Source organism: Suillus subalutaceus (genome assembly GCF_016647625.1).
Source record: "Suillus subalutaceus strain FC151 chromosome Unknown DFJ58scaffold_48, whole genome shotgun sequence".
Taxonomy (NCBI): domain Eukaryota; kingdom Fungi; phylum Basidiomycota; class Agaricomycetes; order Boletales; family Suillaceae; genus Suillus; species Suillus subalutaceus.
This window is the reverse complement of record NW_024540297.1, coordinates 81,248-103,960: the sequence shown is the minus strand read 5'-3', so window position 1 is coordinate 103,960 and position 22,713 is coordinate 81,248. Positions and strand designations below refer to the sequence as shown.

General features: G+C 47.4%; 3 protein-coding genes across 3 annotated transcripts; all 3 read left to right on the top strand.

Annotated features, from left to right (window-relative positions):
- Positions 1–2,831: 2,831 nt before the first annotated feature.
- Positions 2,832–4,743, top strand: DFJ58DRAFT_356321 (uncharacterized protein). The gene is made up of 12 exons (XM_041380002.1): positions 2,832–2,900; positions 2,967–3,071; positions 3,123–3,137; positions 3,194–3,232; positions 3,294–3,322; positions 3,379–3,392; positions 3,445–3,480; positions 3,650–3,709; positions 3,759–3,893; positions 3,952–4,183; positions 4,241–4,295; positions 4,351–4,743. The coding sequence occupies exons 2-12, from the start codon at positions 3,039–3,041 to the stop codon at positions 4,552–4,554; spliced, it is 852 nt and encodes a 283-aa protein (XP_041244264.1). The 5' UTR covers positions 2,832–2,900; positions 2,967–3,038; the 3' UTR covers positions 4,555–4,743.
- Positions 4,744–8,899: 4,156 nt separating this feature from the next.
- DFJ58DRAFT_727530 (glycoside hydrolase family 5 protein) lies at positions 8,900–10,597 on the top strand (the record flags this gene model as incomplete). The annotated part of the gene is made up of 7 exons (XM_041385481.1): positions 8,900–8,994; positions 9,053–9,155; positions 9,214–9,310; positions 9,364–9,810; positions 9,860–10,101; positions 10,152–10,205; positions 10,262–10,597. The coding sequence occupies 7 exons, from the start codon at positions 8,900–8,902 to the stop codon at positions 10,595–10,597; spliced, it is 1,374 nt and encodes a 457-aa protein (XP_041244263.1).
- Positions 10,598–15,459: 4,862 nt separating this feature from the next.
- On the top strand, positions 15,460–17,289 carry DFJ58DRAFT_786117 (uncharacterized protein). Its single transcript, XM_041390071.1, has 3 exons — positions 15,460–15,522; positions 15,592–16,299; positions 16,355–17,289. Exons 2-3 carry the CDS (start codon positions 15,619–15,621, stop codon positions 17,168–17,170), a joined length of 1,497 nt encoding a protein of 498 aa, XP_041244262.1. The 5' UTR covers positions 15,460–15,522; positions 15,592–15,618; the 3' UTR covers positions 17,171–17,289.
- The last annotated feature ends 5,424 nt before the right edge of the window (positions 17,290–22,713 follow it).

Sequence of the window (22,713 nt, the reverse complement as noted above, 5' to 3'; positions counted from 1 at the left end):
GGAATAGTTGCGGAATACTCACTGTACCTGTCAGCGAGATCATTGTCATATATGCTGTGTACCGCCGGTCAGAAGAATCGAACACAGCGCATATGAGACATACGCAGAACGCTGATACTGATAACAAGAGGTGGGCTATTAATATAGCACCAGCTTGTTGGCCTCAGAAACATACAAAGAATATGGTATTCCAATATAGCGTATCTAGAACATTTTGCAGTCAGCACAACTTGCCTATAGTATAACATGAGGTACGAACAACGAGATACAGCATAGTCATGAGAGACCAGCGTTTCCTCTGCCAAAATTTTATTGTATTCTGTCGCTTTTCTTCTGATACGAGACTCTGTCACTCACCCAGATCAGTTCAATCTATAACGCCATTCTTAGCAAGTTGGCTGCTCCGGCAATAGCACCGACGTACCTCTTGTCCGAGTGTTAGGACTGGAAATATCATGAGAATATGAGCGGGTTTCGAACACTGTTCTGCTCACCCCAATCGTATACCACCACAACGCTGGCGGCAACTGCGCAGCCGGAAGTCAATGTTAAATATCCGACCAACTGATACGACGAACCTATCCAATAGCTGTAAAAGATATCCGAATTGATTAACGGCCACAAACTGGGATCGTTTGAGACTACAGTCATAGAGGGATGGGGGTGAGGAAGTGAGGGATGTTGGGGGTGTATAACAGTGACGATCTAGCGTTGGTGCCAGATGTACCGCCGTCCAGTGCTTGTAGCGCTAACATTGGCATAGTGATGAATACTGATCACTATAGTCTGTAGGAAGGCCCAGAACTATAGTAAGATGTAATTCTGCTCCTAAGCATCACTGAAATTCAGTTAGCCTGAGTTATATTGGGTGACTTCCCGCAGTGTTCAGAATTCCAGACTCCATATGCGTTCCAAACCTTATGTGCCGAGGAGCCGCTGTCAAACGTAAGCAATTTCCAACTCCGTACGTCAAACGCAGACTCCCTCTATCGACGGTTTGCCTCATAGAGGGGCTGGTCACCAGTCTAACAAGGAACGGCTATCGTCTGGCTATACTAGGGGAGACTACCTCAGGAGTCAGCAGCATGCAACGAATCTTGTTTTTGTAAAGTGATTAGCCGAAAATGCGCGGACCTTGCAAGGACGTGCTACCGGTTCTCACTGTCCGAGTCTTTTTCACCTAACCTTCTTGACAAGATTGCGCGTGCTGCTGATAATTTGAACTCAGGTGGGCCCCAGGGCCCAATGGTTGGATAAGCCTTTCTGTAAACACACGAGCACACTTACACCATCTACACCAGCACCCTGCTAACTTGCGTCGTCCAACAGGACGTTCACGTTCTCCCTCAATACATGCATTACGGCCCCATATTCGAAGTTCTCCAATTCCAACTCGACGTTCTGCACTCCCGTTTATCCCTCTGCTCCACTTATTCCTTCATTTCAGTCATCAATAATCAAACTGTGTCTTTCAACATGTTCTTTCTTTCTTCTACTCTATAAACTCCTTCTCATAGCATGCACGGTTACGTCTCATTTCCAAATCTTCTCTTCCTGTCGTCTTTTTGAAAACTGACCTGGTTTCAGTACTTTGTTTCCGAGTTTTTTTTTCTGTTCATCTTGTTCGCCTCCACACCACACTTTGAACTTCCTCCTATTTCTTCCGCCTATCTCATCCCTCATCCATGCATACTGTCTTCGCTCCAGCTGACCGGTCTTTTTCGTTGTCCAATCGTCAGAGGTATAACTTGAATGTCCCTCGCCTTGTATATTATATTTCATTCTTTATTTCTTAGGACGCCCACACTCTCATTCGTTCTCCTCTTGAGCAGGTTACTGTCACTCTCGCTCATCCCATGAAACGCGTAGTTCACATTCCCTATTTTACGGTTTCTCGATATCATCAATATATCGATCACTGCATCTCTTTGGGACGGAGTATTTTTATGGATGGAAGAAAATGTCCATTTGATGAATGGCAAATTTCTGTCTGATTCTCCCTTTCCCAACCGGCTGTTCGTTCTCAAGCTTGTCAACGACCTTCATCTATCTATTCACCATTGCATCCATCCGATTATGCCATTGCTTACATATGAACCACCAACTTGGAGCCATAACAACTTCGCATTCAAAGCGTGCCCGATCATCGGCAGTCATCGCTTTCGTTCCTACTGCCACCGTTCCTGTTCACCTCACTTGATCGTTCTTTCGTTGTACAACAATCCCCTTCCTCTTTTGGATGACCGTGCCTTTCCCCCCTTCTTCAAGTTCTTTGTACAACTTCCCACTTTCCTTGCATGACTGCCCTCGTCGCTACACACGTTGATCGTGTTTTATGACAGGGAATTGGGATACGACGCATGTATGTACTTTGGTCGCATTTGTACTGATCAGCGTGTATATGAATTAGAAGAAAGGTTGTGGACCGCGTTCGCGTCGTAATTGACAATGTCTGTCACGAGGTTACCAGTCAACTTGGGCGCCATTTTAATGTCATTGATGAGCCGAGGTCGAACCCCTCACTCGACTGTACCAAGAATACCAATTACCAAAAGAATACTTCGATGATCGCACTGGCAGGTTATCTTTTGCGGTGTTCCGACATTCCGCGCGGGTCGCTGCTTGGGATCTCACCAATGACTTGTACGTTGATCCCATCGGTATCCCTGGATGCACATTGTCTTTCTAATGGAATTCATGCTGAATTATTTATTCCTCAAACCTCACTTTGGCAATGTAAGCGCTGGATTATGGTATATCAAGCACGAATGCGACCGTTATACGTTCACCAAGTTCCCCCGCTCGCTTACTCCCATCCTCTAACAGTATGACTGTAGTCTCGAATGGTCCAATTTGGTGGCCAGTCATCAATGCGAACTTTATTTTCAGCTATTTTACAGGTTCGTGGGGAGTCAGCTACATGACGACGTTGACGATACAATTAACCTTGGGTGCATTTTTTGCAGTTGCTGCCTCTGTCGGGGTAATGTACGATTGGGGTGAGCAAGACTAAGTATGAAAAGGCCACTGATATCCTTATGGTATTCTCAGTGCTTACGTTTGGAAAAGAGGTACGTCGATCCATTACTGGGGCAGCCAACTCGCTTAGAATTGTGTTATAGGTTGAACTGATCTGGGTGAGCGGACTTCCACATCAAAAGAACGATGTGAAAATACAACTTGCTCGTGGCAGAGACAACGCTGGTCCTTGATGACCTTTCTCTATCTCAGTGTATGTACCTTGTCTTTCAATATTTATGCTTAGCGAGTCAAAGTTTTGCTGACTATCCTAGGTGCGCTATGCTGGAATAGGATATGCTGTGTACGTTTGGAGGTTTAAGCCATTGATGTTGCGCTCATTACCATCTCTCACAATAGGCTGATGATGTTAGGTATGTCTCCTCGCATAGACTATGTTCCATTCTTGTGACGGGCGGCATACAGACAATGTTCCAACTATTTCGATGACAGATGCAGTGAGTATTTTACACCGATGCTTTCCATTCTTGTCCAAACAACTGAATTACCATGCAGGGGTGAGTGAGATTCTCGAACAACTTGTTGATTCAACATAACGACTCCCAGTTGTGAGTTTGTTTCGAGCCTGTGATCTTCCGAAGTTGATAACTATTGTTGCTGGATTTGTCAGGCCTTGTCATATATGACGTATATGATTGGACGGGTGACGTTGTAGACGTAATACTGGGCGGTGAGCTATACGCCTCCGTGACATTGACTTGGCTGAAACATCATACAAGTCATCATGATCACTCGGTTGCATGCCATGTATCAGCGATCCAGAAAGGTGCTGATATTTCTCGTTGTCATCTTTCTGGCCATCAGAATCGCCAACGCAGTGATGGCCACAATGCTTACGATGCAGATTTCAGGGGGTAAGCTTTAATTATGTATGAAATATTTGAGTGCATCAGGCTCATTGACAAATACCAGAGGAATACATTCTCTCCGGCACCTATCAGTGCACGATTTCCTATGTGGGAGAAGTCCAAATTTTGACTGTCATGACTTGGATACTTGGCACTGTATGGGAGGTCCTTGCACTGTGTCTCGCGGTGTGGATTGCTGTAAAACACTTCCGTGAACTGCGACAACACTCAACAAGTGGTATTATCGGAGACTGTTTTGTGGTGCTAATGCAAACTCACGTTAGTTATTTTGCAAGGTGAGCTCATAATGTGAATGTATTTTTCTTGTCCTGCTGAAGTTTTGCGCGTGCCAGTTTTCTGGCTATCTCTTGCTTCGAGATCGGTGAATTCTCTCCAACACTCTCAGTGGTACGCCGATCTGTCACCGACCTCTACATGTAACCATGATTCGTCATTTTTATAGGACATATACTCCCTGGACAGTCAGATTTATCTTGGTCTCAGTCAGATATTCAAGTTCGTGGAGCTGTTTGTGCTAGGACCACGCCTGATCCTCGGTGTTCGAGAATATCACGCTGAGCTCGTGGCCAACTCTGATACAGCAACCGCTATGGCTTCAATTGCTTTTCAGGAGCACGTCCATGTGTCAACCAGTAGTAGTGTGTAGCACAGGGGATGCTCGATATGATTGATTTGCGAAGGGCACAGGGAGCGGGAGAATTTATTTTATTTATTCCAGATTTTTGTCGTGGTACTTATTTATGTAAGTTGCGAAGTAGGTCATACAAAAGCTTTTGGCGAACTATGAGTAGAGAACTCTCCCTAACGCTGATGTTCACGTACTCAATCTCACCAGCCTTGTCAAGATCGTCCCGAATCGTGGAAGTCTGTTCGTTCCTGATGCCATCGCTGAAAGATGGCTGTTTCCAAAAGTACTCAACCACTGAAGTGGCGCCTGTCGACCCTTTCAGCACCCTTGTGCATCCTAGCTGCTCCTACGCACAGAATACCTCTAGCAGGACCGTGGCTCGTTGATCAGGTTCCCAAGCGGATCCAGTACTGCCAGGGGCCATCACTCACATTCGAATTGGGATAATGAGGACGAATAGTGAGAAACGTGCGAGCGCAGGCGGTCCGACTGAACTCGTATTTGTACAGATGGTTATGCTTACGGAGCAGGTCCCGAGTATCGGAGTACTATTTGAACAGAGGTGCAAATGGTGTTGGTGTTGGTATATATGGGAACACGCCGAACTGCAGGCATTGGGGCTGGTCGGGATTGCAGAGGAGGAATTGATATAGGCATTAGGATACGAAGTGTTGGGTAGGGTGAGATTGCGAGTGAGGTGATGGGCGAATGGGATGAAAAAGTATTAGTATGAGCATTGAGCAACGCACCCGAGGCCGAGTCTCGTATGCAGACTAGAAACGCAACAGAAACTTAGTGACTAGTGACCCCTTCCTGCACCATAGGTATTATGGGTGTGGAGTAATAAAAAGCCGATAGGAATTGAAACGAGTGACCGGAGGTACCGGTCAACCACGGAAGAAGCGCAGACTTGATGTGCCAAGGTTTCCTTCTGGCCAGGTGAAATCATATCAGCTACTTTATCTTAAGTCTGAGTCTAATAATAGACACACTTTGTCGATTTGAAGTCTCAACATACTTACTAACGTCTGTTCGGGATTGGGATTAGAGCGTATTTGCAACGGCAAGTTTACATGCAAGTGTGGAGTCTGTAACTTGCAAACAGCGTCGGAATCTAAAATTTGTACTTGCATACGCCGTATGTTGACGTAGTACGTTTGGGGAATATGAGACGATGAACTGTGGTAGCATATAGAGGTAGTAAGAAGAATTCGGCATACTGGCGTCGAGATCGCTGGGCAAGAAACAATAATAAAGCTAGCGATTCAAATAACATCAATAGAAAAACAGGACACCGTCACATTATCAGCTTACCTCGCAAAGTAAATGACATGAGTACCACGAAGCAGTCCCCAGTAATTCCTCCTGAAGAATGCTATCGCAATTCACGAAAGTGTTTTACAGAAATCCAGACCGCGAGACACGATGCGGCGACCTCCTGGGACCTGGGTCCCATGCTGTGGTGAGTATCTGGAGAGTCGAACAACGAGTCTGCGCGATTCATTCCTTTTTCTTCTCCGTGACCCAGATGGATGAAAACGCGTCTGAGATTAATGAACTATCAGCCATCTTTGTGCCCAGCCAGCGGAACTCCACAAACATGTAGAATCAGTTGTCTGGGTATCAAGGACTGGGTCGGTTGCTAGACATTCCGGATAATTTCATCGGTGCAAGTGTGAGCAGGCAGTTCTCTGACTTACAGTAGTGACACAACAAGAAATGGGGGTCTAATTAAATCTCGTCTTGAATATACTGTGAAACAGCACAACTTAAATAAACACCACGACCGATCCTCAATCAAATATGTCCCCCATACAGAACACTCGGTAAACATCTCTACACAATACTGCTAGTCGGTACATGTACATGCTCCTGGAAGACAATCAAATTTATGCTAGTTTCTGCGTCGGAATCGGCCAGGATTTTGGCGTGATATTCTCGAACGCTGAGGATGAGTCGTGGTCCCAGCACAAACATCTGTACGCTAACTAAAATTTGAATAGCTCCATAGAGTATCTGAGCTCCCATAGAATTTGAATTCTACAAAAATGATGAGTAGTGTTACGAGCAGATGTCAGCGACAGGTCGGCGCACCAAGATGTCGGAAAAGAGAAGACCAAGCTGAATGCAAGAGACACAAACAAAGCTAGGACGTGCGGAACTTGAGCAGAAAAAGAGGACATTCACATTACAAGCTCACCTTGCAAAATAAAGTACGTGAGATTTTATCAGCACTCTGAAACAGTCCCCGATGGTCGATCTTGTCGATGGGCCGAGTCGTCGCAGGTCACAGAAGTGTTTTGAAGCAACCCAGACTGAAAGACACAGTACGAGGACCTCCCAAACAGTGTTGAGCATCCAAAGCATTGAAACTAGGAGCTGGACATCCCCCTCATATTCAATATTGCACATATACATTCCAGAGAGTATCAGCTCCTCTGGTGTTCGTCCAATGAGTTGTGTTCTTCAAATCAACAAGTAAAGCTTACCCCCTACAGAATGCCTGAGTACTATTGCCATGATTACTGCGCAGGCGATGTTTACAACCAAGAAGATAATAACAAGGAAGATAAGTATCATCCTAGATCCGTGATACATGGCATGCAACCGAGAAATTATGATGACTTGCATCATATTTCAGTCGAGTCAATATCACTGAGGTATCGCAACTCACCGCCCAGCATGGCAGGTATGACCACATTTGTCCCATTTGTTGTGTAGCCCAAAATATTGCCTAAATATCCAATTAGTGATCACCTCATACTAGGATCAAACACTCCGACTCACACCTGTGTGGTCATCATATCGAGCAAAGTTCAATGGTCAGAATATCACTTACCCCTACAAATGAATATACCCATTGCATGGGAATGAGATAGTTGCAAAATACTCACTTCATCTGTCAGCGAGATCATTGTCATATATGCTGTGTACCGCCAGTCAGAAGAATCGAACACAACGCATATGAGACATACGCAGAACGCTGGTACTGATAACGAGAGATGGGGTATTAGTACAGCACCAACTTGTTGGCCTCAAAAACATACAAAGAATATGGTATTCCAATATAGCGTATCTAGAACATTTTGCAGTCAGCACAACTTGCCAACTACACCATAGTATAACATGAGGTACGAACAACGAGATACAGCATAGTCATGAGAGACCAGCGTTTCCTCTGCCAAAATTTTATTGTATTCTGTAGCTTTTCTTCTGATATGAGACTCTGTCACTCACCCAGATCAGTTCAATCTATAACGCCATTCTTAGCAAGTTGGCTGCTCCGGCAATAGCACCGACGTACCTCTTGTCCGAGTGTTAGGACTGGAAATATCATGAGAATATGAGCGGTTTTCGAACACTATCTTGCTCACCCCAATCGCATACCACCACGACGCCGGCGGCAACTGCAAACCACAAGTCAATGTTAGATCGACACATCATCAACTGATACGACGAACCCGACCAATAACTTTGAAACACATTCGAATCGATTGTTGGCCACCAACTGGAATCATTTGAGACAACGGTCATATTCGAGGGATGGGTGTGAGGAAGTGGGGGATGTTGGGGGTGTATCATGATAACGACCTAGCGTTGATATACCACCTTCAGCGCTTGGCATCGCCAAAATCGGCATGACGGTGATGAATATTGATGGGCCTGCATCATGGCCCTTGATTTATTGAAGTACCATTGCGATGCGAAATCAAGCAAAAGTCGAGGAGTGTGCGGTGCGCTGTCACCACTCCGCCACCATTCAGCTGCGCGAAAACTAGTAGGTACCAGCAGTGTAACGTAAGAACATACTAATCTACTGTATGTTAGTAGTTGTCCGACGGAGTCCGACGGCCGTTTTCCCAACCAAGCTGTTATTGATGGCTTGGGCAACTTACGTAGTCCCGGCGTGTCATTCAGCGCTGAATCTCTATCCTCAAGAAATAAAGGTTTACATTTTTCGATTGTCTTCCGTGTGCGAGGCTGACAATAAGAACAACAGGGCTTAATCCGACACAAAGTTGTTAATCACTATTATCCCGCTAATGCTGCGCCCTCAACATGTATCTGCAGGCGCCGGGCCCGGCGGCAGCTGTTAGCGAGTCGGATATCCCGAAATATTCTGGAACCGCTGCTTCTCCACGAATCCCCAGTCACGAGTCCACTTACGCATGTGAGCTGTAAGAGGTTCGGACCCTAAGCCTGCTATTGATGGAACATGGATAAACCTCGGAGCATGGATAGTCGGACTGCTATCTCGTGGACTCTTCTAGCGGTCCGCTAACGCAACATTCAGCATTGGTTCCACTACTTAAAGTTAGTACTACTTAAGGAAGATCATGCAGTGCTGCACATCTCCTTTGCTATGTCTTCTTATCTGAAAGTTTCTGGAACAAAGGTCGTCAATGGAGATGGCAAAGAGGTCGTCCTCAGGGGAGCAGGTCTCGGAGGATGGATGAAGTAGGTTGTTATGCTTTCCGAACACATTTACGTATCTTGATCTTTCTCCCTCTGATAGCATGGAAAACTTCATTTCTGGATACCCAGGCTGCGAATTCCAGATCCGTACTGCTCTCGCTGAGGTCGTAGGACCTATCAAATCAGGGTTTTTCTTCGATAAGGTGAGTTGATATGATTAATGTCTACAGTATTGTTCCTGCTTCTGATGGGCAAGCCAAGTTCCTGGAGTACTTCTTCCAGGAGGAAGACGCCAAGTTCTTCAAGAGTCTTGGACTCAATTGCATTCGGCTACCCTTCAACTACAGGCACTTCGAAGGTACGCACGTGCCCCGATTTTTCGTGATTCGTCGAACTTATGGAGTCGATCAGATGATTTGAATCCCCGTACCTTGAAAGAGGAGGGTTTCAAGCACCTTGACCGTGTGATTGACCTCTGTGCCCAGCAAGGCATTTACACCATTCTCGATCTGCACGCTGCTGCAGGCGGTCAAAACACCGCTTGGCACTGTGATGCTGGCACGCACATCGCAAATTTCTGGTTACACAAAGACTTCCAAGACCGCACAATCTGGCTCTGGAAAGAACTTGCTAAGCACTATGCTAACAACAAGTGGATTGCTGGCTACAACCCACTTAACGAACCCACTGACCCCACGCATACCGCTGTAATCAAGTTCTACGACCAAGTCCACGACGCCATCCGCTCGGTCGACACAGAGCATATCATTTTTTTCGACGGAAACACATTTGCAAGTGACTTCTCACATTTCGGTGACATGCACAAGAAGTGGCAGAACACCGCATACTCAATCCACGGTATACTCTAAGTCACTGTTTCCATGATTCCATCTTATAGAGACTACAGACTACAGCGTATACGGCTTCCCTGCTAGTCCAGAGGACTATGTCAGCTCTGACGAACAACGACAGAGAATGAAGAAAAGCTACGAGAGGAAGAGGGAATGGATGGACCAGCACGGCCTTTGTGTCTGGAACGGTGAATGGGGCCCAGTCTATGCTAGGAGGCAATATGATGGCCTTGCTACAGACGCCATCAATGAAAGACGGTACAAGGTTCTCAAAGACCAGTTGGCCATCTACAATCAGGTACATCGGCACTGAATACCGTCTCTTACTCCTGGCTGACTCAACACCAGGATCGTCTGAGCTGGTCGATCTGGTTGTACAAGGATATCGGATTCCAGGGCATGGTTTACGTTTCACAGGAAACTTCGTACATGGTCTACTGAAGGACTTCCTGGCGAAGAAACATCGTCTCGCTGTGGACGCTTGGGGTGCTGATACCGCTCAAGTCCAGCACATATATCAACCTCTTATCAATCATATCACAGAAGAGATACCGCAGGAGAACCAGAACCTATATCCGTTCCCAGTCTGGAAACTCTCCGATCGCGTTGGTCGCTTGTCCCGCAGTATACTAGTAACCGAGTATCTTGTCAAGGAATGGGCAGAACATTTCCGTGGAAAGAGCGAGGCAGAACTGGATGAAATTGCGAAGAGCTTCAAGTTTGAGAATTGTCTGCGCCGTGATGGATTGAACAAGATCTTGATGGACAATGCACAAACGCGGAGCAGTAGTTAAATTGTAGTCGTACAAACAAAAGCGTTCGCTTGGTTGGTACTTTATCGCTTCCAATACCGCGAGTGTGGATCTAGCCTATGTGATGAAACAATAAAAACAACGCAAGTCAAGCCGCGTCAACCAATCTAGTCCCAAGAGGTGTGCCCTACAATATGTTTAGAACTTCAGAAGCACACCATTGTGACAGGACAACCACCGACGGGTCGAGATCCGTACCAATCTTCATGGAATGTGCTCTGAATCAATGCCTCAGCGGACGCAACCATGTACTTCACAAATGGTACTAGATATCCAACATTCATGTGCATAGATGAATAAACTACATGCACGAGATGAACTGCGCATCGGTACTCGCTTTAATTTACAACAAGTCACAACTTATTAACGCACTGTCAAGCTATTCCCCAACAAACTATCGAAACCCTCAAAAACGGAATGAAGTCCCGCCTTAGCCAACTGCAAGGAACTGGAAGGGTGGGATCTGCCGTGCAAGAAAAATAGATACTATCGACTGCTTTCTTATTGATGATGTTCCTACTCACGTGCGCAGGTCAGTTTCTGAGTTGTGAACATCATTGGAAAAACACTCACCTTCGCGAGATTCCCATACTTCAGGTAAAGCAAAATTCTGCGCTTCGAATAAAATAGCAAGGCAAGACTGGAGGCCCTTTAATAAAACACCGCTTTTCGAGCCAGCAGAGCAGATGGCGACTCTGGAAAGACTTAGACAAGTGATTGAGCGTGTTGTCCCATGAACTGTGAGCTGAATCCAGACTAATGACCCTGGAACTGGGAGAAGACGTTCCTATGTGCGCGAGTCAGGTACTGAGTTACGAGGATCATTGGAAGTACATACGCTAATGCATATTTCTGCCCTTCGGACAACACAAAGAGGCAGGACCGCAGGCCCTTCAAACACCACTGCATTTCGAGCCAGGGGAGAAGATAACGAGTCCAGAAAGCTTTGAACAAATGGTTAAGCGTATCCTCCCACGGAGTCTGAGCTCGCGAGAGATGGACGACCCAGTTGTCGCAGGCATACTTGAGAGCATCGGAAGCCGATCGACTTTGGTGCAGTGCATCTTTTGCGAAGTCGACAAAGGCTGTCATGGCATGGATGATTTCCATGTCTAGTGGAAAGCGACCTTGCGGTGATGCGGAGATGGAACGATCTTGATGACTTAACGCTAGGAACACCGGAAATATCAAGACATCTGGCAAGCTCTTGAATTGCTGGATGACTTGAAAAGCTGGTAGTGAATGAAATTCTGAGACGGCGGTGTGCTCATTGATTGCTTCCAAGGTACCCGAGAAATCTTCTGCAGGAGTCGACTGCCATGCTTGACCATGGGGCGTCTGCAGCCATTCTCGCCCTCCCATGGTTTGCAGCCACTCTCGCCCGCTCTCTGTCTGTAGCCATTCTCGCCTGCTCTCTGTCCGCAGCCAGTCGCGTGCAGCCTGGGTCTGCAGCCACTCTCGTCCATTCTGGCTCTGCAGCCAATCGTACCCATCTTCGATCAGCAGCCAGTCCTGACCGCCTTCGGTCTGTAGCCACTCTCGCCCACCTTGACTTTGTAGCCACTCTCTCCCACCTCGACTTCGCAGCCACTCTCGCCCATTCCGGATCTGCAACCACTGTTGCCCAGCCCGGATCTGCAGCCACTTTTTCCCGACCCAGGTCTCCAGCCACTTTTTCCCGACCTGGGCCAGCCATTGTCGTCCAATCGGTGTCTGCAGCCAAGGATCTTCTTCATCATCCGGCCAACGATACTCAAAGTCTTGCAGCAAGTCATGGGAGGTATCCTCGTTAAAATGATGATTGTGGTCGCCGGGATCCTCGTCAAAGCAATCTTCGTTATCCCAGTGATCGTCGTCGAAACAATCATCGTCGTTCCATCGACTCTCGTCGAAACAATTCTCATTGTCCCAAAGATCCTCGTTGTCCCAGTAATTCTCATCGCCGCAGCAATCCCCATTGTCCCAACGACCGTCGTCGAAGGGATCATTATCACCCCAGCAATCCTCGTTGTCCCAACGACCGTCGTCGAATTGAACCTCATCGTCCCAGTAATCCTCGTCGAAGTGAGTCTCGATGTCCTGGTGATTCTCGTCGAAATGATCTTCATTGTCATAGTCATCCTCATCCAAATCGATGTCTACGATCTGCGGGAGGTAACCCTCGTCCCGCAGCCGGCGAAGCTCCGTCCGCTTGATGATGAGATCCTGCAGCCAGTCCAAGCCGCTCAGGGTCCGCAGCCAATCTCCTCCACTTTGGGTCTGCAGCCAGTCTGACCCACCCATCGTCTGCAGCCAATCTTGTCCGTCCGTCGTCTGCAACCAGTATTTCCCCCTCCATGTCTGAAGCCAGTCCTTCCCTCCCTGAGTCTGCAACCAGTCCTTCCCCTCCTGCGTCGATAGCCAGTCTCTCCCCCTCTCATTCTGCAGCCAAAAATGCCCATCTGGGGTCTCCAGCCAGCATTGAAAATATGGACTGTGAACTCCTTGAAGCCATAGCAGGCCCATAAGAGCTTTCAGTGGCTCCGGCGGCTGCACGATGAAGGACAATGACTGCTTTAAGCTCTGTAAGTCGTGGGGTGGCATGGCTTGGCTCCGCCTCTTCAATTCTGATAGAGCGTCCAGCAGGGCCGTGCTTGCTGGAAGGGCTCGTATCATCAAGCGGAAAGAGGATTGAGCAAGTAGGGAGTGGGGGTATCCGATATGTTGTACTTCGGGGAGGTTGCAGTGTGAAGGGTCGGAAACGTAGTCACGAACGGACGAGTGATAGATGTTAACTGGGCTGTCGTCTGTAGGGATATCTATCACAGATCGTAGTTGTACCAACGCTGTCTCGACATCCCTGCCCTCACCAGGACCTAGAAGTTCCGAGATCTGTCGAATCGGTAGAGGATCCGCAAGAGCGGCAACAACGGACAAGTGTAGGTATGCCCGCGCAGGGTCGGTGCAAGTGGCGAGGATACGATCATATAATTTATATACCTCTGTTCCTGGTAGCAGCTCGCTCGTGAACTCGAGCAGTAGCTGAAATCGATCGCGAGGATCATGGTATCCGTCATCTATAAACTTCATCACTGTAGATGCCACAATGAAACGTCTGCCTGCTCGACTTGCCAGCCGAGCAAGTTGATCCGTCGTTGGCTGCGGGAAAGATGAACATCGAGCTCGCAGCTTTCTGAAGGAGTGTTCGAGGACGATATAGATGTCACTGTCAACGTCCGCACCATCTAACGAGATGATCGCAGCGACACCCTCTCCAGTTATTTTGACTGGTATCTCCCACACCAGGGGGCGTACGCCTCCTCCCTGCATAGCGTCGTGGATATGATCTTTCGAGCGACTCGTGAGGAGGATGTGGATCACGGGAAGATCTGGTTCCCGAAGAGCTCGGCCTAGGAGGGAGATGAGATCGGCAACCTCGGTTTCGGACATGCATTCGTCAAGAGCATCAACAACAAACGCGAAAGGCGGACACCCGCGCAGTCTGATTTGGAGTCTCCGCAGAGGTTTCAGAAAGAGTCCCTCCATCTGGTCGCGAAGAGATTTATTAGGGTCCAGAAGAGCAGGATTCTGACGGATGGCTCTGTTCAAATCCTCCCGAACGCTGGGGAAATTGCAGGCAAGCTGGTATGCGAGCGTCGCAAAAAAAAATCCAGTCATGGAGCAGTTGGTGTGCTTGCGCGAGAAAAAGAACGTGCCCGCAAGCCGCGTCTCGATATTCGTCTGCTCTATCACTTTCAAACTTCTCATCCTTTCAGCTACAGTGAACGCGACTGCAGACTTCCCGACACCCGCCGTCCCATGCAACCAAATGAGTCGATTCTGCTCTTTACTGTCTAATAATCCGTGGAGGTAATTTAGAAGGTCCACCCGTGTTCCTTCCAAACACTTCGGATGGGGCTGGCGTTCGCGGGAGTCATACTCAGCACCCTTAACAGCGACCTGGGACAGCCTGTCCCAAGTTCCTTCAGGTAAACGAGCATCACTACTGACTGTGGAAGAAGTCAGCAAGTGAGAGACGGAACATTGAAAGATGAAGAGCCTGACATTGATCGTAACTCATCGAGAAATGGCGTCACAAGCTGTGAGACGGGACGTAACAACTCGGGAGTCGTGGAAAGGCTGACTTGTAAGTTGTAACACGATTTTTGGGGCAGTGCAATGGGTAGTGAGTCTGTTCGGCGGCGATGTGCTGTGAAACGAAACAACTCTGATGAAGACTATAAAGCTGCTTGAGATTTATAAATTTCAAAGGTATGGAAGTTCACTGAAGGACATGAGGCTGCGGTGAGGACTTGTTGACTCATCAATTAACTCGTGGCTTTGCCGCCCATGCATCATGATAGCAAGACAGAACGAATAATACGCGGGAGATTTTGTTCGCTATAGTAGCCTATTAGCCTGAGGACACATGCAAGTTGTGTTAAACACTTTAGTAGTCACTGGGTCAGCGCCGCATGAATGCCGCGTCACAGCCGCGTGACGACCGCGTCGGGCACAGCAGGACCGCGTCAAAATAGCTACCCTGGTCAGTCAAGCTTAAGTGCTTAAGCTTGGGAGGGCGTAATAGGCTGCACGAACTTGAAGAAGCTTCTGCACCGTGAGTCAAAGCGCAGAGTTAACAATTTTGCGGAATGTTTATCTTCCTTTATTTGACTACTAGTTCCGAATCACCCATCAAGCTCGGAGGCCGGCGGTCATCAGCGCGAGCGCTGGTACAGTGGTACACTGATTTCATTAAAGCTTGCAAGCTGCCACGTGCACGTATACAGTTGAGTCTTACTCTGCTACTTGTGAAGAGTGTTGACCACGAAATGAAACCCGAAGCAGGGCTCTTGTCTCTTGCTGAAGAACTCCATTTCTACATTCTGACCTTCCTTCCTTGCCGAGATATTCTTCGTTGTACATCTGTGAGTCACAAGATCAATTTATGATCGTGTCGACCTACATGAACTTATATGCTGATAATGCTCTTGCAGGTATGTAAGGCTCTTCGCCAGACGTACATGTCCTCCTCTGAGCTTCAGTACATCATCGAACTCAGTGGCCAACGGTTGCTCGCTGTCCCCAACACGGGCAACCGCACCCCTACTTCCAACCGCCTACAGACCTTGAGGGACAGGGCCCACGCATGGTTCAAGTTTGATATGCACTCTTTCAAAACAATCAGCTTACCAGAAGACTTGTATGCTAAGAAAAAGCTCGTCACTGATGGGCATCTCTACTTGAGGGATGAAGGTGGAGACCTGGCTACGATCATTCCAATACTACCGAAGCCCTCACAACGAACAATCGAACGTTACTGGTCTGCAGGAACCTTATGTTTGGTGCCCTACTCAACCACCCTGGATGTATTGATGGACCCAGCACAAAACCTGATCGCCATCGTATATTCTGTTCCTGACGAGGATGATCCTCTCGAATCGAATGAAATGGTCTCTATTGACCTTAGAACTCTGGACGGTGATAGTGTTCACCCCGAAGCCGCTGGACGAACCCTAATTGTATCGGGCCCGGCCGGATACGACGACAACGTTGACCGCATTGAAACAATGTGTGCGAAGCTCAAAGGTTGTGGAAGGCATATCGCTTTGCAGCGCACTTTGGTGGTGGATGGAACAGGGGATCGCCCTGAGTCTGTCTGCCACCTGCAGATTTGGGACTGGAAAAACTCGACGATATCGAGCGTAAGCTTTGATCCGAAATCGTTGAATTACCTGACAGTTGATCCTTAAAATTTAGAGTGTCCTCAGCGACACAGTACCATACCCATTCGAAGACTCGATCGATTTTTGTTTCCTCGGAAACAATAGGTTACTTGTTGTCACCGACTATTTGAAGCTTTATTCAATCGAGGATGTGTCCCAGACGCCACAATTTCTGGCGTGTTTCCAGGCGCCCCTTCCATTGTCGGATGTACAGTGCCATCTTCCGGTGGATGATATTGAGCATAGTAGCTCTCAGCTGCAGATGCAAACTCAACAAACGATGCACACCTCAGATCCTACACATCGACTACTATGCTTTACCTCATCCTATCCCACTACTCTAGTCTTCATCATTTCCACGAGGATTTTCTTTGACCTTGACGGAATTGTTGCGACGACGCCAATACCATGGGATTTTTGGGGCCCTTCAAATACTCGTGTTTTCCGGTACCCATATCTATGCAAAGTTCACGTGAGCGGAAATCGAGTTTTGCAGGCATTCACAGTCGGCGCGCCAGACACGTGTCCCACGGAGTACGACGTGCATATGATGGACTTCAGCCCACTAGCTGTGCCAAACAGGCAAGGCCTAGGGCGAGTGGTGAAAGAGCCATCTACGATCCAAGTGACCGTCTTAACGTCCGACTCCGAGGAGAACTTGAAAATTACAACATCCCTGCCTTACGTCGAGGTCATATCGGACAGGAAGTTCAATGTTCGCGAGTTAGAGGGCATATGGCTCGATAAGGATAGGATTTATTTGTTCAACGCAAATTGGGACTGTGATGCGGTAGGTTCTCTTCAGTATCTTACATCGCAGTCTAGCAGGCTTGAGGTCATCGACGTCTAAAACAGAACTCATCTGTTATCAGGTAGTTATATTTATCAGCTTGGTACAAACTGTACAATATCGGTAGTTACTCATGAAGATCGATCGTCCCCTGCTGCCAGCGCAAGCAGGTCGTCCAACACGTCCTGTGAAACAGGTGTCGTATATCACTGTTCTGCTCTCTAGGTATGCATCTATAAATCTTACCTACTCGCAATCCTCCCACTAGCAGCGATCGTGTTGCAAGCAACGTATAGGACGCGTTATTTTGATGTGTCCGCGAAGGACCAGCGGTTGGTGCAAGTGTGGGTGAGCAACTGGTGCTAGTAGAGATATCCAGGATATCGGTTTAAATATTGTCAGGACGTATAGTAAATCACCTAACTACATACCACGACGAAAACATCATACAGATCTATGTCTTACTGAAATCTACTTCAAAACTTAGATCAATACCATCACGAAAGTGCGAATAAATAAAAGTAAATTCCCCTGCTCCTTGCGGGGCACTGGTCAACCGTTAACTCCACCGAGCATTACACGTCACTGCCAGTCGATATATGCACGCGCTCCTGGAAAGCGATTGAGGTCATACCAGTTGCTGCATCGGAGTCGGCCACGAGCTTAGCATGACATTCTCTAACACCAAGGATCAGGCGTGGTCCCAGCACAAACGACTGCACGACCGTCAAAATCTGAACAAATCCACCACAAATCTGACTGGCCGGGAAATCCTATAGAAATGGTGAACCGTGGTGGCATGCAGAGATAAGTGAAAGACTGGCATACTGTTGAGAGTGTCGGAGAGAAATTAATAATGCGCTGGAAGCAAGAAACAGCAACGAAGCTACCACGTCCAACCCTTCAGTGGAAAAAGGGAACAATAATCACAGCATGAGCTCACCTCGCGAGGTAAAGCATGTGAGTTTTGATCAACACCGTGAAGCAGTCCCCAATAGTCCCTCCTACCGAATATTGTCGCAGTTCATGGAAGTGTTTTACCGCAATCTAGATTGCGAGACACAGTGCGAGAACCTCCCACACAGTGGCGAGTATCCAAGCAATGGAACTCATAAATAGTGTATCTTCCAGGTAGCCAAACGAGCACTGATAGGTGCCGGAGAGGATGAGTTCCTCTGGTATTCTTCAATGAGCCCCATGTATATTTTTTGTCATTTAAAATTGAGTGTACCCCCCAGGCAACCTACATACACTGAGATACAGAACTGTCATTATGGACCAGCGTTGCCTCTGAAATTAAGTATAATTTCAGGTGTATTCCTCTGACATGAGACTCTGCTCACCCAGATCAGTTCGACCTATAAAACCATTCTTAGCGACATCGCTGCTCTGGTCGTAGTATCAACATACCTCTTGTCCAAACGTAAGTGCTGAATATGTCAGCAGTCCTTTAATATTATCATGCTCACCCCAATCATACGTTACTCCAACAAAGGCGGCAACTGCGAAACCGCAGTGAAGGTTAGATAGAGACATCAACTTCAAGTATCCGACTGCCTTTCCACGAACCTATAAAGTAACTGGAAAACGATATGCATTAATGGTCGGTCACCGAATGGGATCATTTGGGACTATGGTCATATTGGTAGAGAATGGGGATGTGGGTGAGTAGTGAACTTGGTAGACGTATGGCGATAGCATATATACCGCCACCCAGTGCTTGGAACACCAAAATGAGATCGAGGGATGATGTCTGTGGCTGCTTTGATTGACCAAAAGTAAAATCATTCCAGGGCTCAACGTAAATGTTGGTGGTGATGCGGAGGAATACTTGAATACCGTAAAAGATGGAAGGCAAATTGTGTCGGTATGCCAATGACAGACAAAGAATAAACCGCCAAAAGTAGGGGAGATACGCACAAAGCAAACAGGTAACTCACGTTCAGCCAATACCTCAATGTCTACTATCCCTGCCCCTCGCCATCGGGCGATCTATCACTTCATGAGCACCTTATTGCTCTCTGCCTCAGTTATCAGGCTTTCGTATAATAAGGTTTCCAACAATTATGAGTGCAGAATCTTCGATCTGCATCATGAAGTTACTGCGGTGCTGGCAGGACGTCAGTTTGCGCAGCCAGAGATTGTAGCCTAGTTGAGAATCCCTGATTGATATATAGTGGAGATAAAACGTCATCCCTAGATCCAGACAGCGCTGAGAAGACACGGAGAAAAGAAGATCCGGACGTGCTGCTATGGCTGCATTCGTTGTTCATCAAACTGTACAGGCTGATCTCGTAAAACTTGATTGACGAGCCTCGACAGCGTCCATACCCCAGGGCTCTTGATTGTATAAGAAGGACTGAATGCTGTTGGCACGCCATCAGAATAAAACGACTTGAGAGAGTAGCTCACCCGTGCCATACACTGGCAGCTGCCAATACCCACCCTTCGACGCATATTCAAATGAAAACCGATGCAAAACTTGGTCTAAAAATGGCCTAGGCGTGATGCGAGCCTTCGAAAAAGCTTGGCAGCTGTCTCGATGATTCTCGATTAGCATTGGCGGTTTCCCCGAACATAGCAGGGCCTCTGAGGGTATTCAACAAGGGAAACTTATATGTCGACATGACAGAGAAGCAGACAGATCACTCACTTGTATAACTCTTTCAATGAATAATCCGCGTCTTAAGCATATTCAAACCTTCTCGCCCCCCACCCCGATCATCGGCCTATTGTATCATAAGAATGGCAAGTACGGAATCTGATATAAGACACATCGCACTTAATCTTAATTTGTAGCGTGCGCTTGATCGGATGTGGATGCATCAATCATCACAGCCTGATCCATATGGAGATTGCATTTCTGTTTCCCACCCGCCACTGTTGTTACAGTGTGCTTGTGAGTGGCGTATCAGGATGGCCTGAAATGTTTGATCATATGCTATAACTTCAACCTTTAGCATCCACATTTCTTTGTTGTAGTTCCATTCGGACACCAGCAGACGCATGAACATTGTACAGAGACAACACAGAGATCGCCTTGCCCGTCAATGCACATTAGTGAGGATGCGATCATGTTTATTCTTCCAAAACAAGCCGTTCTACAAATGGCAGTCATAAAGTTGCAGATAAAATGTGAAACTCAACAGATGCTCAACGGATGTCATATTGGCGATCACTGCGCATCTAAGTGGTTAGTTACCACAAGGCGAGAGGGTGCTACTGGCTGTGACTGACTAGCCAAAGTTTTCAATTCAATTTCTTCGTGCTGGACCCTAAAAGACTGCATTAGTGATGAATTTTATGAACGAATAGGTTCAGTGTACCCAGGAGGAGGCACGGCGACTGGATCAATAAATGTTTATTCCTCTTTGTCGTCCTCTAGTTCGTCATCATAGACTGGCGGTGGATCTTGCTTCTTCTCCTTTTTCTGGAACCAGCTGAGGCAAAAGAAGAGAACGCATGGTCGTGTCCCGTCGTCCACACTGATAACGTCGGCCTAGAAAATAACGCAGTCAGACCACACGAACCCAACAGAATTGTAGAAAACAAACGTAGGTAGCTTGTCCGAGTGGAACATTGCAAACTTTTATAGTTTTCGTTTGGTTCACCGCCTTTTGTTTCCCTTTGTCTAACGACGACCGGATGGAATTAAAAAAGACCCTACCACCGGGCAGGGGAGTCGATGGAGAGCTTTCTCCATGAAGGCGATTAGAGGTAAGGGCGATGTAGCAGGGAACTGCAGTGCGAGTGTTGAGTGAACTGTGAAAGAAACAAGACAAAGAGACTCACATCTAGGGGACCACGAGGTTGATCCTTCCGACAAGGCCATAGCATATTCGTGCAAGGGGAAAAGCGAAGAAGTTTGCTGAGGCGAAGGAAAGAGGCTTGCTGAGGGTCTCTTTTAGGCAGATGTGCATGGGACTACAATGATAGCGATGGGCGAGTGGTGTAATGAGTAAAAGACAAGATGCGGACCTTTAGTAGATCATCAAGGGTTGAATTTTGCGTGCAATAATCTGTAAGGGAATGTCAGCACACAAACCTAGTGGATATTTGCAGGGAATGCGTACACGGGCCTGAGCAAGGACATCAGGTGGAGTGTCGCAGATGCGGATCTTGTGGTTATTTTTGGTGTCTATCGTGTAAGCTAGTTGAGGTGAATTGGGTGAGAAGGTAAGTGCAAGAACATTCTGAATGTCGAAGGAAGCGAGGAGCTGGCGGGGCTCGAGAGTTCGAAAGCCCAGGGCTTGATGGTGTCTTAGTGTGCCCTTCAAATGGAACCCGACAGTCTCCAGCGTCGATGCGTCGAACTGGTAGATCCGTCGTGGCATAGTCACATCTGTGGTGAAGGTGAATGCGGTTATGATGATTTTGTTATTGTTTGTCCAGAACACCGGCGGCGATTGAGGGTCTCTACCATATTTCCCAACCCTCACATGTAATTTCTGTGATTGGACACCTCGAGGCAATAAAAATTTCCAAATGACTTCAGTGCGAGCTTCTTTGAATCTTTGGAGAATCAAATTGCGCCCACCCAACCAACACCCCCGAACGGACCAGTCACGAGCTTGCCACTGTCCAGGTTCCATATCCGTGTTCTGTAATCACAGCTCGCCAGTAGTGTGGTGTCCGCAGAGATATCAATGCAGGTGATGTACTGCGAGTAACATTTAAGTGTTTTCACAATTCCTGTCTCAACCTCACAGACTTTCAGCTCCCCGCTACTCCAATCTCCATCAGCAGTGACAACCCATCGACCATCTCTTGATACTGCCACTGCATCCACGTTCTCCTCACAAACACCTCGCACCTCCTCGATCTCCTTGCCCACATTCAGATCCCAGTGCCAGGCGGTCTTATCCTGAGATCCGTTGATCATTCGCTGGCCATCCGGAAAATAGGATATGGATTGAATCCGTTTTTCATGACCCTTCACAGTCATTGATGGTGTCAGAATCGATTTTGAAGCGGCTGCCTTCACCGACGTGGAAACCATGGCTGTGTCTCCATGAGTGAAACCGTGAAGTAGTCGAGTACGGGCAAAGTAATCTTGGGATGTGTCGAAAGGTGCAGAGGTGAGGTTTCCTGGTGTCAGTGTGCTGTATGACCGACGTTGGCAGTGATTCGATGATAGGCCCTCTGATACAGCCAAACATAAATTTATCCCCGCTGGAAGTCCAAATGTTACCGAGAGGTTAGCGCTTTAGCAGTGAAGAACTTGAAGAGCGATGAAGGCCTGAATGTGAGTACAGCTATTGGCCTTGCTGCCTTGTGTACATATAGTACCTTAACACGCTCCTCTGCATGACAGCTGTGCATAGCAGCCTAAATGCTTCCATCGTATTTACTTCTCACCGCTTCTCGGCTCATAGCCATGGCTAAAGTCACCGCCAAATCTATTTTCCATAACGATGGGCGACAAAACATCCAAAAAATTTCGTTGCTCGTTCGTCAGTTTCGCTTTGGACGCGTGAGCGTTTACGAAGACCACCTCTCCTCGTCCCATTGTATCAAACTGTTCCGAGTACACGCGCACACAACATTACAGAGACGTGGACGTTTCGGCGACTCTTTGTTCGTCTTTGGTCATGCCTCAACCA

Coding starts and splice junctions, on each gene's coding strand:
- DFJ58DRAFT_786117 (XM_041390071.1), top strand. CDS start 15,619: ATGTCCTCCTCTGAGCTTCAGTACATCATCGAACTCAGTGGCCAACGG. Junction 16,300..16,354: donor AAAACTCGACGATATCGAGC/GTAAGCTTTGAT, acceptor CTTAAAATTTAG/AGTGTCCTCAGCGACACAGT.
- DFJ58DRAFT_356321 (XM_041380002.1), top strand. CDS start 3,039: ATGGTATTCTCAGTGCTTACGTTTGGAAAAGAG. Junction 3,710..3,758: donor TGTAGACGTAATACTGGGCG/GTGAGCTATACG, acceptor ACATCATACAAG/TCATCATGATCACTCGGTTG. Junction 4,184..4,240: donor CACGTTAGTTATTTTGCAAG/GTGAGCTCATAA, acceptor TGCGCGTGCCAG/TTTTCTGGCTATCTCTTGCT.